General features: G+C 42.1%; 1 protein-coding gene across 9 annotated transcripts in view; it reads right to left on the bottom strand.

The window, feature by feature from the left end:
* The window catches only part of LOC140372491 (cyclin-Y-like), a 38415-nt gene extending 21769 nt beyond the window's left edge, over window positions 1–16646 (bottom strand). For 7 of the 9 annotated variants that reach the window (XM_072459591.1, XM_072459590.1, XM_072459594.1 and 4 more), the window contains exon 1: window positions 16339–16645. In XM_072459591.1, the coding sequence (XP_072315692.1) occupies window positions 16339–16501 (163 nt within the window). In that variant the 5' untranslated portion in view covers window positions 16502–16645. Of the gene's footprint in view, window positions 1–16338 lie in introns of all 9 variants that reach the window. The other 2 variants (XM_072459592.1, XM_072459597.1) reach the window with 2 other exon arrangements.
* Window positions 16647–17050: the final 404 nt, after the last annotated feature.

Genomic DNA, 17050 nt, shown 5'->3' with positions numbered 1-17050 from the left:
GTTTTAACAATCTCAACTGTTTCATTCAACACAAGCTGTACGGGTAAATGTGATGATTTCAGATCTCATGACAGGCTGAATATAGGCCACTATTCCCACGTTAAAGCCAGCTTAAGCGTTATTTGATGTTTGGTTCCATGTAGCTTTAAAACCATCATTTTTGTAGGTATAATCACTGGATATGGTTATATATTTTTGCGTGCTCATCAGTAATTATATTTAAACCAGACTTTGACCTGCTCCGTTCCTTTCACGTCTTCTGATTGTCATTTGTCCCGTTATCGAGCTCACACAGGAGTTTGTTTTGATCCTAAGCCTCACGTGTGTCTCATTGTAACTTAATTGCTAGTTTTCTTCCGCTCCCTGGTTAATTTGCATTCACAATTTGGACAAATCAATTTAATTGGCCCGAGACAGACCTTTCTAACTGGACCAGATTTTTCTTCTTGGTCAGGATCAGAGTTTCATTGCGCGTTGACAATTACCCAAAATAACCATCAAGGGCAAAGGATTCCCGATTCAAATCAAAAGTGTATTGTGAATGTACTCTTAATGTGGGATGCAAAGTTGAAAATATAAAAAGTATGTTCAAAATTTCAGTTGATTTTTTTTTGCTGCTCAGACCAAACTTTCCAGTGTTGATTTTAAATGGGTTGGCAATACAGAAATGTTTAATTATCTTCCAAGTCTCGATTAGAAATCGGCCAATCCAGGTTTTTCATGGCCAATGTCGATACCGATTGTAATGAATCCAGAGAAACAGACGGATGATGAGCTTTGCGGATTACAGGACTTGTAAAAGTGCAGATTTTTGTCATTTACCCTTTATGCTATTTCAACTGACCACAAAATCACCCACAAGGCTGTTATACAACACACATGTGAGAGAACGTAGTCCGATTTTGTGTCAAAATATACCTGTATGCATTGTTCATCAGGCAGAAAGTCGGGGGTGAAAAAAGAAAGAAAAAAAAGCCTGTGCAGTAAAATTAAGTCCATTACTTGAAATTTGAGTTGGTGTGATTATAAAACCAAACGCTGCAATTATTTATTGTTATAATAGAACGTAGAACAAAATACCCTGTGAAAAAACCTGTGGGGCCTGTAGTTTACATTACAGTAGATCTCTACAAAGATGCAACCCTGATCGCAATTGCAAAACTGTTCTCTCCAAAATTGTGCAGCCCTTCCATCTTCTGTAAATGCACTAAACAAACAAGACTCACATTAGACTATAACATGACACCGATCAGAAAAGTCCTGCGGGGCTTGTGCACACTGAGTGCCCTGGTGCGTAATCACTTAGTGGTAACGTCCACACTGAGGCTCAATGACACTCAAGACAATATGATCCCAACTTCAGCTCTCCCACTGACCATATGTCCTCCAGAAATACACACGCTTCAGTGGCCGATGGAGTCAGAGTTGACCACATTTTCAACCACATTCAAGTCGTTTATAAGGATTTATATGCACAACTGCAGCAAGGGAAACCCAGTGAGAGTTGGGAATAGTTTTGGAAGAGACTGGACAGTGTAATCCAGCGTTTTACTTCTTTGTATAGTCATTTTTGTGTGAGATCGTGAACAATTTGAGAGCTTTTTCCAGGGCCATGCCCCCTATAGTCGATTAATAGATGAACGAGATATGTCTTTAGTTGATCAGGAAGTTTAAGGCGTTTCTTGGCCAATTTAATGTATTTTAAGCACAACTAACTTTTTTTCCTTTTAACACAAATTGAAAATTGAGGTAGCTATGGTTAGCATTCTTGGACATTTATACAAATTTGGGCTGTTGGATCACTTTATTCTTCTCCGTGTCTTTGTCTGCATTGGGTAAAATGCAGACACAAAAATAACATGGCAGTTTCGGCCGAGCGCCGCGGCTCTGCAGACACTCCCTTAAAAAAAAAGAGAAAAAAAGAAAAATGACAATAATCTAACTGTACATAGTGTTAAAAAAAATATATGAATTTCACGTGTTTTATGATTCAATAATAACAAAGTGTCTCTTAATTAGCTGAACACGATTCATGTGACGAACCCTATACAGAAAAAGATTTATTAAAAATGAAATGGGAAAAACAACATATTTCATTTTTGATTATGGCACAAATTGACAGATGGCCCATTTGGAAGCTTGTAATCACATAATAGTAGGCCGTCCCAAAAGAGCATTATGCCCAGTCAAGCTGTCTGCTGTTTGTATCCAGCCCAGCTCTGCTCCTCAGCGTGTTATTAGGCCCACACCTGCCCACCTAAGCACCTGCCCACCCAAACACCAGGAACACAACCCACAGACTTGGGGTTGGAGCAGTGTAATGTGACTCTCTAAATACACCTGGAGACTAGGGCTGCACTTTGAGAAAAAAGCAACATACAAAGCTATGTTTAGTATTACGATAATGTTGTTTAGATATTCTTTTTACAGGAAAATCCAAGCAAATTAAATTAATAAAAAAGGAAGAAACTTTACAATTCTTAACTGTGCCAAATTAGTTGGGTTTAAATACTGTGTGTTGCAGCTGAAAGATCATCACCTCTGCAGCAGTTATCCAGTAGGAGGAGAAGACCCATTCGCAAAGCTGAATAAAGTTGGCCACTATTTTTTGCCAGGCAGTGTACACAACCAATATTTTTTCACCATTTAAACATGAGTACCATGCATTGCACCTACAGACTCCTGGCCATATTGTGGAGGCAGCAGCAGCAGCAGCAGCAGCAGCAGCAGCAGCAGCAGCAGAAGCAGCAGCAGCAGAAGCAGCAGCAGCAGAAGCAGCAGCAGCAGCAGCAGCAGCAGAAGCAGCAGCAGCAGCAGCAGCAGCAGCAGCAGCAGAAGCAGCAGCAGCAGAAGCAGCAGCAGCAGCAGCAGAAGCAGCAGCAGCAGAAGCAGCAGCAGCAGCAGCAGCAGCAGAAGCAGCAGCAGCAGCAGCAGCAGAAGCAGCAGCAGCAGAAGCAGCAGCAGCAGAAGCAGCAGCAGCAGAAGCAGCAGCAGCAGCAGCAGCAGCAGCAGCAGCAGCAGCAGCAGCAGCAGCTGCAGCTGCAGCAGCTGCAGCTGTTTCAGCTGTTTCAGTTGGTGCTCAGAATGCAAAGACTTCCTGAAAAAGGCTGACTGACTGATGACAAGAACCCAGAGAGGAAGATTTCCCTGGACAAAGTCAAAGACCACTCCTAGATGAACAGATCAATTATTCTGTCCAGCTCTTCTGTCTTTTCCTGTATAGCAACTTCTCCAACCTCGGATAAACAGCATCTAAGGGCATATCAGTGTTTTCCCCAACCATTGTATTTATATTGTTTGCATCAAAATGATTCTTTTCTAAATCCGTTCCGCTAATTAGAAAATGCTATATTTATAAAAATCCTCCTCTAGTAAACACAACGCTTACAGAATGTTTTTTCTCAAGAGTCAGACTCCTGAGCGTTTGTGTGGATACAGCAGTCTTCTCGAAAGTGTAGTTATATTAAAGTCTGTTTGACTAGTGTCTGTTATGCAAAGGTGAAGGTTTGTCCTGCGTTGTTCTTGGCCTACACCACGTTTGTCCGTTTTGGTGGAGGAGAAGTCAATAACTAACTCTGGTGGTGCATTTGGTGATTTGCAACGTTAAAAGGTTGCCTAACAATGGTTAGACTAAAGTTTGTAGACAGTAATAACGTTCATATTAATGCTTACTTGCAAACTGGCACTATACTTTGGTTAAAGCAAAGTAGCTAAATGGAAAGGTTGCTAGAAATATTCTTCAAGAGTCTACTGGATTACTGTGGAAGCCAATGGTGTGCAGGGTGTGTGCAATAAAACACAGGCAACTCATTGAAGACTTTCAAAATTAACTGTGTGACATGTCTGATTAGAGTAAATTGAATTTATTAGAGACACAGAGTAACCCAACCAATCCCTTCTTGGCAACAGTGGAAAGGAAAAACTGCCTTGAACAGTCTGAAATGGCAGAAACCTCTGACAGAGCCAAGCTCATGGAGGGTGGCTGTCTGACTGGGCCAGTTGGGCTGGAGGGACAGGACGACAGACAATAGCAGCGTCTATGGGATGTATGCTAGCACACAATTAGAGTAGCGGAATGTTTCCATTTTCCTACTTTGATTTATCCGAAGTGTAGTGTCGGTTACATGGTTCATCAACATATTGAAGATGCTAACCTAAAGCCAAGCTATAGACATCCTGCTGATGTGCTGCTCTGGATTTAAGTGACTATACATGGAGCGGTAAACCATGCAGCTAATCCTCCAGCAGCTGAAGCTCTGACACCATGTCAAAAAATGGCTTTGCAAATATATGGATATACGGGTGAGAATGCTATAGAGAAGACATTTTATGCTAAGTCGGTTGTATATAAGCTTTGAACCCTACATATGTGACCCTGAGTCACATATGTAGAGTTTTCTGAATAATCGCAAGTGCAAAGAAGTGAGCAGATGCACACGGCAGCTGTGTGGAGTTAGCATGTTCTTTCCATGTCTGCATAGGGTTCTTCTGGGGGCTCCAGTTTCCCCACCACTAAAAACAATGTATATTATGCACCCACCATGTCTCAATAAATAAAACAAACAAATAAGTAGGAGACTTTCTGAGCGAGCCTTGAATGCATGACAATACAGGATTACTCAAACATGCATAAATGAGAAGGCTACTGGTGAGGGCACACTGAGAATCTGAAAGAAATCAGATGGGATTTCCCGTTTTTCTAGTGTATTGTAGATATACATTTTTACTAGATCACTGCCAATTATCTTAGTTGCATGATGTAGTTTAATAGCCTTCACAAGAAGAGCAGACTTAACACTTTCCTAGCGCCAAAATGACAGACCAGCCTGGAGTGACATGAGAGAATCGAACCAACACAGGTCGGACCGAACCACCAGAATCGAACAGTGCCCTTCTCTTATTGAGAGTGATTCATGCATAGTTGAGTAAACCTGGTATCCTGCTCACAGCCCTTTGAAAAGAAAAAGTTAACAGTACATAAAAAACGAAAAATATAAAGATTTAAATGTTTTTTTTATGACAGGTTTTTACAAATTTCAAAGTTTTACTTTAATTGGTGTATTTACACCTGTATATAGTTTTACACCAATAGTGCAGGTATTTGTAGAGAAAACATTGACAAATCTTTAGAAAATGACAGGAAGTGACATCACACTAGGGACACTCATTCCCGTCAAGGTTTATGTATAATTTACACAAAATAAACTACTTTTTTACTCTAAACATTAATTCAACAAAATAAAGCTGCCATGATATATATTTCTTTTTTTATTAAAAAATGTATTAAATTGTGACATTAGACGAGTTTTGGCCCAGTGTTTGCTGGGTAATTTCCTTGTGTGATGTCATTATAAACAGGAAGTGAAATTATAAACCAAAAAAAATTGCTCTTTTGTGACAAAATTTTGTAGCTAAATTCAAACTATATTTATCTTAACTGCATTTTAGTTCAGCACTTTAAGGGATTTAATGTCCTTATTTTGATTCTTCACATCACAACCTCTCATCATCATCATCACTCACTAATGGACACAGGAGGTTGACTTTTCTGTGTGGCACATAGAGTAATAGAAGAGTCCCGCTGGCAGCTGTGCCCATGTGATCTTTTGAGCCCCCCAGACAGCACATCTAATTGGCATCAGTCCTGCTCCCCTTGGGCAGCGTGCGTGGTATGAGGAGATGGAGGCACTAGAGCAAACGGGCACGCTGCATTAGACTGATTGCTGATTAAACCGTTGGAGAGCCCAGAGATGAGTACTCTGCAGCTCCTCGTGATGGCAAGCAGCACCATCTTGGACACAAGTGGAAAGGTTGGCATGGAGAACGAAACATACAAAGTAATTATAAGCTGTGACGAGTTTGCTTTTTTTTTTTTTTTACATTGTTGCAAGTACCAAAGATACTGTACATCTCGAGCGTAAAATGTATGGACGCATCGAACGTGCAAAAACATCACGATTTAACGATTATTCACGATTGAGACTGTGACCAAACAGTAACATCTTTCATTTTCCTTCATTCTCATGGTTCTTACACAGAACTTGGGGTCTCTTGTTGTGTCCCCCCCATCTTGTTGGGTGCCCCCCCCCCCATCTTGTTGGGTGCGCCCCCCCCATCTTGTTGGGTGCCCCCTCCCCCATCTTGTTGGGTGCCCCCTCCCCTCTTCTGTCCCTCCCCTCTTCTGTCCCTCCCCTCTTCTGTCCCTCCCCTCTTCTGTCCCTCCCCTCTTCTGTCCCCCCTCTCTTCTGTCCCCCCTCTCTTCTGTCCCCCCTCTATTCTGTCCCTCCTCTATTCTGTCCCTCCTCTAGTCCGTCCCTCCTATCTCGCCACACACGCTTCTGTCCTGGTTCCCTTCGCGCTCGTCTCCCTCCCTGTAAAAGGTTTCGCTTTTATTTTGGTAACGTCCTGTGTGACCAGAAGTAACGGTGAAACGAAACTTGAGAGTCAAAGAAAAGAAGCAAAGTAAAGTAAGCTACGGGTGACTGTGAAAATAGAAAAAACATGGTGAACGTTATAAAAAACCCAAGATCAAGCTACAGTCAACAGGGGAACAAGGTTTGTAATATGAATGTATTGTTTATTTGTGGAAGTGTATGGAAAACAGTTATGCTAATGTAATGAGCTAGTAACAGTGATTATATGGAGAAATGCGAATGATTCTTTATTTGTTCTTGTCTAGCTTTGATGTTGGTTGAATGACACGGAATGGAAACAATGACAACTCATTTAACCATCATTTTTTGCCTTCTCAATTCGACTGGATGCTACGCTCTTCTTGTTTGTGTTTTATGGCGGTTGGTATCCAAGCGTTACATTACCGCCACCTACTGTGGTTGTACATCTTATTCTTTAGACTTTATTCTAGAATAAAGTATTGACTTTATTCTAGAATAAAGTCTAAAGTCTAAAGAATAAAGTCTAATACCGCCACCTACTGTAGTTGTACGTCCTACGAAAAGTCTGAGGAATAAAGTCTGGCGGTAATGCAACAATTGGATGCCAACCGCCATAAAACAACAACAACAACGTCTTATTCTTTAGACTTTAAAGAATAAAGTCCCCCCCAACCCCTAGCCCCAACAACAACAACGACACAGTGGTACGAGTCAGCTCCGCGCAGAAAGCGGTCTGTGTGTGTGACGGTCGTGGTCTCGCAGTGGTTAAAAGTGATCCACAGTGACGAGAAGTAAGGTAAGTGCGTCTTCTCCTTGAAATACTGTATTTAAAGCAGTGAAGCACCAATTTTTGAATCTCCCAAGGGGGACATGCCAGAGGTTTAACACATACTATTCCTCAAGTTTGTGACCAGCTTTACAAAAAATATAACGCTCTGAAAAAAAAAAAAGTAAAGTTAAATACAAAAATAAAAAAGTTCTTAACATTTATGTCTATTTTTGGGCTAAATCTTGAACAAAAAACCCTTGAATTTGATTCTAAAAGTGTCACAATTATTATTTGTTTTGTTCTTACGATTACATTGTGACCTTGACATCCCACTGGTGCTACCAGTGTTTTTTGTTTCTGATACTTGTAACGATTGCAATATGCCTTGTATAAAATGTATTGAAACCCTTCTGCTTTTACCACAGTGCAGAGGGGTTATATCAGTCAGCAAGAGCCGTCCCCGATTGATTAAGTGTAGAACTCGAATCTAGAGTGCTACATATCAATCTGGGCTTAACCAGATTAGGTAAATTGGTCAGCAGCACCTAGCTGTACGTATGGTTATGATTTCTTGGGAAGCCCGAGAATACGCATTTTTACAAAACTTAACAGGATTTCAGATGGGGGCGATTGATCGGCAGAATTACCAATAAGACAAACAGATGGTCCATTTGTGTCAAAACAAACATAGTGACTTACGAATTTTTTAAAAAAAGACATCATGACAGAACTGGAACGATGTCTTAAGATCCAGCTCCATCAGTGCACTGTCAAATACGAGCATGAAACCGTCCTTTCATAAGATTCATCGCACATGCCACATACAGTGTCGAGGCATTTTTCTGCAGCGAGACAGGTCCAACACCACAAATCAGGCCATCAACCCAAAGCTGAGAAGTTGTTCAAATGTTTAAAATAAATCATGCATAGATGTTGCAGAGAAGAGAACCTAATTATTGTAAATGAATTGCTTTAGGTTGATGAGGGGAAACCTAGAAGATTAAGAGTAAGAGTCCAATTCTTTACATAAAAAAGTGGATAATAGATGAATGGGTAAACTATTAGTTGGGAATGTACAGGGTAGGGGACTTCACATTTCACCACAGTAACAATTAGGTCAACTAGTCTGGGACCCTCAGTTGAGATACAGCTTGCTCATCAGTGGCCCATGAATAATCCATGTCCAGATTTAAAGCCACACCCATCAATATGTGTGTGTTCCAAACATAACCTATTTTACACAACTCCATGTATTGTTCATTCCCTTTTTTCCCCCTCTTTTTACATTTGTCCCTGGCTTACCTTCAGTTAAGAAATGGGATTTAAATAGCTTTGGATTGGTTAAAGGACTGGCAGAAAGTGGCCTTGCTTTTTAGAGAGCTTCTTCAACGAGGCTTTATGAACTCAAATGGTCTGAAGGAGAAAGTAAAATGAATGTGATTTTCTTTTAAAAAGGGGAAAAAAGCAATTCACCTTTAGGTTTACTTTTTGACCTATTTAATTGAATTACTTCTTTGTGTTTTTTTAATTCTCACAATAAGGCCATTATACTTCAGTAAAAAAGATATATTGTGACCTGTGGACTCATGATTCATGTTGACATCCCTATGTGTGACAAAAGAATCTATTTTTAAAAATCTGCCGTTTAGTGTCAACAGTACACAGCTGGATGGCCTGTTGGGCAAAGACGAAGGCTGTGAAAAGAATTCTGACAATGCTTTCTTTGTGCAACATTGTGCAGTGTCGTCACTGGCTACAGCAGCTCTTCACACGCTTTAACAGCTCATATTATACCAAACTGACTTTGTTGGGTGTTTTAACCAAGTTCTGATGTTTTAAGGTTCATCAGAAAGTGCTTGTTATTTTGACAGTTTTTCTATCCATGGTTTTATGTTATACACGTCTAAATACCCAAGCTAAGATATCCAGAAGAATGAAGAGTCCTGTTGACATGTATTGAGCAAGCCAACAACTGTGTTCTGGTATATGAGCATTTTTTTCAAACCGATCACAATCAAGAGACTTGACCTCACATACAATAAGCTAAAATGTCAGTATTTTATATCAAATAAACGACACCCCTGGATACGAGTGCTGTTATTTGGAGTGGGGCTTGGACATGTGTGCACTCGTGTGGAGTCAGGCTTGAGAATTGGGTGCAATTCTTTGGGAGTTGGGCTTGGACACGGGTGCAGTTCTTTGGGAGTCGGGCTTGGACACGGGTGCAGTTCTTTGGGAGTCGGGCTTGGACACGGGTGCAGTTCTTTGGGAGGCGGGCTTGGACACGGGTGCAGTTCTTGGGAGTCGGGCTTGGACACGGGTGCAGTTCTTTGGGAGTCGGGCTTGGACACGGGTGCAGTTCTTGGGAGTCGGGCTTGGACACGGGTGCAGTCGTTTAGGGTTGGAGTTGGACAAGAGTGGAATTGTTCTATTAAGAGTGTGTTTTGAAACTGCCTATAATCTGTCCTTTCCTCCTGTTCTACTGCGTTGCAACAACGAAATTTCCCCTTGTGTGGACTTTATAGGATTATCTTATCTTATCTTAATTGCTGGAAGTCAGGCTTGGACATGGGTGCCCTTGTTGAGAGTCGGGCTTGGACATGGGTGCCCTTGTTGAGAGTCGGGCTTGGACATGGGTGCCCTTGTTGGGAGTCGGGCTTGGACATGGGTGCCCTTGTTGGGAGTCGGGCTTGGACATGGGTGCCCTTGTTGGGAGTCGGGCTTGGACATGGGTGCCCTTGTTGGGAGTCGGGCTTGGACATGGGTGCCCTTGTTGGGAGTCGGGCTTGGACATGGGTGCCCTTGTTGGGAGTCGGGCTTGGACATGGGTGCCCTTGTTGGGAGTCGGGCTTGGACATGGGTGCCCTTGTTGGGAGTCGGGCTTGGACATGGGTGCAGTCGTTTAGGGTTGGAGTTGGACAAGAGTGGAATTGTTCTATTAAGAGTGTGTTTTGAAACTGCCTATAATCTGTCCTTTCCTCCTGTTCTACTGCGTTGCAACAACGAAATTGCCCCTTGTGTGGACTTTATAGGATTATCTTATCTTATCTTACTTGCTGGAAGTCAGGCTTGGACATGGGTGCCCTTGTTGAGAGTCGGGCTTGGACATGGGTGCCCTTGTTGAGAGTCGGGCTTGGACATGGGTGCCCTTGTTGAGAGTCGGGCTTGGACATGGGTGCCCTTGTTGGGAGTCGGGCTTGGACATGGGTGCCCTTGTTGGGAGTCGGGCTTGGACATGGGTGCCCTTGTTGGGAGTCGGGCTTGGACATGGGTGCCCTTGTTGGGAGTCGGGCTTGGACATGGGTGCCCTTGTTGGGAGTCGGGCTTGGACATGGGTGCCCTTGTTGGGAGTCGGGCTTGGACATGGGTGCCCTTGTTGGGAGTCGGGCTTGGACATGGGTGCCCTTGTTGGGAGTCGGGCTTGGACATGGGTGCCCTTGTTGGGAGTCGGGCTTGGACATGGGTGCCCTTGTTGGGAGTCGGGCTTGGACATGGGTGCCCTTGTTGGGAGTCGGGCTTGGACATGGGTAGACTTGTTGGGAGTCGGGCTTGGACATGGGTGCCCTTGTTGGGAGTCGGGCTTGGACATGGGTGCCCTTGTTGGGAGTCGGGCTTGGACATGGGTAGACTTGTTGGGAGTCGGGCTTGGACATGGGTGGATTTGTTGGGAGTCCGGCTTGAACATGGGTGGACTTGTTGGCAGTCGGGCTTGAACATGGGTGGACTTGTTGGCAGTCGGGCTTGGACACGGGTGCCCTTGTTGGGAGTCGGGCTTGGACATGGGTGCCCTTGTTGGGAGTCGGGCTTGGACATGGGTAGACTTGTTGGGAGTCGGGCTTGGACATGGGTGGATTTGTTGGGAGTCCGGCTTGAACATGGGTGGACTTGTTGGCAGTCGGGCTTGAACATGGGTGGACTTGTTGGCAGTCGGGCTTGGACACGGGTGCAGTTCTTGGAAGTCAGGCTTGGACACGGGTGCTGTTGTTGGGAGTCGGGCATGGACATGGACATGGGTGCTGTTGTTGGGAAAGACCTGCACTCTGGTCTGGTGCCTGCAGTGGAATGCTTGTTGAGCTGCAGTGACACGGCTGGAGGCCTAAAGCTTAAACAAATATCTAATACAAACACTAAACCCACTGTGACTCAGCTTCTTTATCCTGCATTTCTGAATTGTTTAGTGAGAACTGCCCTTGAGGGAGACCTGCAGTCCAGGCACTTTCAGCAGATTCTAAAAATAGTCAAATGTTTGCAATATATCAAGTTAATAATGGTCATTTGGCTTGATAAGAGAAAGGCACTTTGTCCATTGCCGAGTGTTTGCGGTTAGGAGGGAGTTCGATTGCACTACAGTGAACCTAGACCTATGTTAGCTACTATACATATTTTTATAAATTCTGAAGAATCTTATGAACACATTTTTATTGTTATCTTTTAAAGCAATAGTGTGTAGCCTGCGGGCCAACTCGTCGCAGGGCCAACACAGAGACATAGACATTACAGACAGTTCACTCTCACATTCATTCACTAGGGCCAATTTTAGAGTCACCAATTTTGCCTAACACATGCGCTCTTGCTGGTTCAAAAAGCTACAATCACAACTGAACACTCTTTTTCTGACTAGAGTATTGTCTTGAGAACCAAAGCACCAAAGTAACCAAGAATAAAATCAGCATTACAATTGTTATCAGCATTACAATTGTTATCAGCAAAAGCTACATTTTATTTGAACATGTCTAACTCTTATCTGGGGACGCAGATTGGTCAAGTGTATGAAATTTGAAATCAGAATGCGACATGTGGTTGCATTACATATAACACAATGGCTGAATTCCCTGATGGAATGCCCTGGTCTCTCTTCCTAATCTGAGAGGACAGACTGAACTGACATACTGCAGGATTATGCATTACAGAACCTACATCTACTTATCACATAATATTAATGAGACAATACATTCCAATTCATCATCTACAGTTATTCTCCATTTTTTATATCAATACAAGCACAAAGGATAAAGGGGGGAAAAGACAGAAAACTGAGACACAACTGGTTGTAATAGATAATACTTCCCATGGAGACAGCAAGCATATTAGTAACTTGTTAACAATAACATTTGTGCTGTATAAGGTGGAAAAATAAACTATTTATTAGTTTCATCTCATGTTTTTTAAAGACGGTATACTTTAGGACAATGGTTCACCGATACAGTCTGCATCGGTGAGATTTTTCTGTAGCAATATCCCACTTCAAAATGTGTTATTATGACAGCCCTGTCCATATATACATATACACATGTATACATTTATTTCATATTGCATGATTTTTGAAGTTGACGTTTCTGTTGGCACTAGATCTTATAAGAATTGCAAGTCCACTTTTTTTTTTGCTCGGAACATAAACTTGCAGAACATTATAGCAGAATGCAGCGTGACATGATAACCCACTTTAGGTGACGGGGTAGCACATTGTACAGGCAGGTCACCATGTATCACTTCTCCCATGCAAAATAACACCAGTGCTCGTGTTTGATGATTATAAGCAAACATTTCCTCTGGCTGTCCAATTCATTTCCTCAAAAGCAGGTACCATGCTGTGATATCGCCTTATCATGCTTTTCCTCTTTTTGCGATCACCAAAGCTCATTTTTCAGCCTCATTAAAACCAAATTGCCTTCACACTTTATATCTTTAGTGAAGCGGAAAAAAAAAGAATTAACCGCTGTGAAATCAAAGCACCCAAATTGCACAGTTCTGATGGAGAAATAAGTTATGGTGGAATTTGCCCTAAAAAGTGTAAAAGGAAATGAATGAATGTCCTATTTACAACAATGGGCAGCTATTATCTTAGATCGAAAAGACAATACGTACAATGTATGCATTAAACAACTGATTAAAAAGACATAAAACTACCAGGGCTTTTGGCCCACTGGCCTTTTCAAGCTACTACTGCATTCAAGTTTACAGAAGAGGTTTGGACTATAATTTGCAATAAAATATAGCTTTGGTTTTAATAGGTGCCATAGGAGGAAGGTCCGTGCCAGCATTTCTCTGTGGAGCGTTATTGCTACGTCTGTAATGTTCCACAATATGGTGTCAAACTTATCCATCGCCATGGAGACAAACCAGCAAACTGATGTTGCCCCTGGACCTAATTAGTAGACTCGCCGTTCTATGCTGATGCTGTTGATCACCTAGCGACTTGGCTAGTCCAGAAAGACTTTAGAACTCTGGAGCCAATATTCTATTTCTATGTTTATTATTTATATATATTATATGTATTTTTATTTATACATTTATTATCTATTAACCTGTATTTAACCATCTAAGTGCCAATTGAGATTGAGAATTTTTTTTCAAGGGTGACTCTAGGGTATTATAGCAATTAGCATTGGCCCAAAACAAAAAACACTAATTATGAATAATCAAGAGTTTGGTAGAAACCCATCGACCACATTTATGTCAAAGCCTAGTTAAAAGTATTAATTGAGTCCTGTAAACATTTTGCTGTTTTATTTAAAGGCGTAATGGACGATTTTTCGGCGATTTGAGAACTCGGGTGGAAGTGCGCATGCGCACTCCCGTGTGGACTGATACAACACACACGTGCGTTTGTTTATTAGCGCAACGGATCGCATCGCATCTCTCGTCTCCTGTAGATTTCCGTCTCTTCTGCGTCAGCTCGAAAATTCCTTCAGCGTCTTCATTTTGTCCCGTACACTGAGGGAACTATATTATGATAGATCAATGCGCTTAGACACGCGGAAACGTACTGCTCGTGAGGACGAAACGCACGCGGCTGCAGGTGAGCGGTAGGTGAGTTCTATGATTAAGTGACAGGACTAATTGGCAGTCCACGCCACGAGGAAATAATACACAAATTTGGGTCAAAAAAATCGTCCATTCAACCTTTAAGATAATAAATAGTGTGTAAAGGCTAGCTGACTTTACGTTGAGATTTCTGCTGTGCTTCTGGTAAAACACTAGTGAGACTAAACATCCTCTTTTAAATGTCACTGGTGAAGAGAGCAGATCAATGACATAAATATCATTATTATCACATATACTTCAATATGGGGACTGGATTCAGGCAGAGATCTATGAATATCTATGGCTAGCCCAAGTTACAAGTCAGATCTGTAAGAGGATCTGCTCACAGTAAGAATGCATGCTTTTCCATGGTATTCAAGCAAAAGGGAAAAAAGCTATTACATAAATTCAAGATAAATAAACATACAAGAAAAGCAGTGCAAGGACACAATATGTCAGCATTTGGCTCTGGTGTGAATGTCATGCCGTATACATTACATTATGTGGTTGGTTGGTTGATTTATTGATTGATTCATAATTGAGAAATCTTGTAATTTGCTGCATTTGAGGCAATTTCCGCTTACTACAGGAAGCCTATCACTGCTTCTTTATTTACTTGCAAATATCAGGCTGAGAAATAGATTTTCAAAGTTAGGGGCCCCCAAGCAATTTCAGGGGCCCACAAGCGCGCGCGGCGTCATAAGAACAAGATAAGTGTGTTGTTTTAAACCTGGTTAATAGCATGTAAAACAATTTAAAGTACTTTTATCTGTTATTTGATAAGAAGAGCACAAATACTGAATCATATAAACCAGAGATCATGATCTTTAAAACTGTTTAATTCAATATAATAATATTTCTTAGATACAAAATAAATACTGTTTACAGCATTTGACACAAGGAGATCTTGGGGAATATATGAAATCACGTCCTACAAAATAAACTACTAACATATATACATTGCCCCGAAAATTAGACATGGCATTTCCGAGGACACGTGAACGCAACATGAACGCAGCGGCCAATCAGATGCCCGCTTTCATCGATATTACGTCACGGAGACCGCTCGGCCAATGAGAAGCGTGTCTGTCAAAACGAAACTTAAGCGATGAAAATGCCCCGAATATGGCCAAATTACTAGTTAAATCTTGATTTTTTTCGAAGAGGGGCACGGCGGGCCCCTCCTATTTCAAACCGCAGGACCGCCGGAGATTCAACTGCTTGCGGGCCCCGGGCCCCCGTCTAATTTGCAGCCTGATATATTCAACAATACAACTACATAAATGAAAATCTATTGATTTTTGCAGTGAAATGTTACTATGAAGAGTTGGGGTTCTGCAGTTTGGAAAAGGAAGTCAATGTACCCGTTTCCATTTTAGGCCGTTTTAGCTCAAAATGGTGCTTTACAATCACCAAAATAGAAAATAATCCTCTGCATACACTGTAGTTTTATAATAAATGCCTGAAAAAGAGCATAATATGTCACCTTTAATAATCTGATAACTCCAAAAATCATATCGGCCTGATGATTTATGGTTTGCATGTCGAGCTGGGTGATATGCCAAAACAATTATTTCACGATTTTCTTGGGGCCAGATCACAATTTTGCTATTATCACGATACGCAACAAGTGGGATATATATATCGAAAAAATGTATTATATTTAAATTGTCGGTGTAATCCCTCATTCATCCAGGCGTGTTCCATAGTAGAAAAAGCTTCAGTTGTAGTCATCTGGACTCAGTTAGAAAAATTAGACGTTTTGACTCTCATCCAAGAGTCATTGTCAATAAAAGAATTTAGGTCGAGAACTCCAATAGATATAGATAGATGTATTTAAATTGTTGTATGGGAAACATGCCAAAGCAGAATATATAGTGTATTCCCTATAATTAAAACTGAAGGGTAAGGCAATATTTCTGTACTTTAGGGGTTCATTTTTTGGGGTCCATTTCAGTTTTGCACGACATTTTAACACAAATTTTTGCAAATTTAAACACACATTTTTGCACATTTAAACACACATTTTTGCACATTTAAACACACATTTTTGCACATTTAAAACAAAGTTATTGAATCACGATGTGCCAATTTTACCAAAATGTCAGATTTCGGCAGGAATGAGATCACGATTCACTCTTTATAACCATTATTGCCCAGCCCTGCATGTAAACATACCTCAAGGTTACTTAATGTAACCCAGGTTCTTTGATAAATGGTTAATTAACGACGTTAGGGGGGAAAACCTTCCTGTAGCCTTCCTGTTTACAATAAAAAACACTCTCAGGACTGTCAAAAAGTCCTTCCACGCGGATCCTAAACCCACCCGCCACCCGCTGTCCCCCTGCCCGTCCCCCTGTCCGTTCTTACCGTCCAAGTTCTCCCTGTCACTGATGTGCTGGAGGTTGCAGCCCGTGTCCTCCCGGCTCAGCGCTGCCTCGCCTCCGTGGTGCTCCAGCCGGGAGTGGTTATTGTTGTTCCTCCGGTGGTGCTTGGGGCTCGACGCCACGCAACAGGACGTGCTATTGCCCATGCTGCTGTGCGCGGGTGACAGTCCGAGCACCGCGTCTAATTAGTCTTCTTCTTCTTCGTCTTTTTCTTAATTAATCCACGCACGTCTTGATTAAAAGACGCGAAGGGGAAATGCGAAAACTGGGCGGTAACGTACAAGAATATAACAAAAAAGCTGACGAAATTGTAATTCCAGATGTTTTTTTTAGTTTATGAGCCCTGTATGTATACAAGGGAAGTCATGTGCACTGACAAGAAAAAAAGAGAAATAAATCTTTAAAAAAGTAACGCGTTCCCCAAAAAAGGTATGAACTCACGTCGCTTTTACGCACCGCTCCCCCCGGCGTTAAAATCCACACCAAAGCGTCCGTTTGCGACTCGCTTTGGCGCACTGTGGATTCCAACGATCGAAATGAAAAGAAGACATGTTAAATGCGCGCGTGAGGCGGGATCACGTTCGCTCCGTGCGCTACATGTTTCCCCCCCAAACGCGCTGGAGACCGCAGCTGCTACATCCGCTGCCGCGCCGCCTTCACGCGCGCTACGCCAACTCGGAACTTTCACACAAAAA

The sequence above is a fragment of the Eucyclogobius newberryi genome, unplaced genomic scaffold, assembly GCF_026437365.1.
Source record: "Eucyclogobius newberryi isolate DKJ021-1_F unplaced genomic scaffold, fEucNew1.0.hap1 SCAF_238, whole genome shotgun sequence".
NCBI classification, from domain to species: Eukaryota; Metazoa; Chordata; class Actinopteri; order Gobiiformes; family Gobiidae; genus Eucyclogobius; species Eucyclogobius newberryi.
This window is presented reverse-complemented; position numbering and strand designations above follow the sequence as displayed.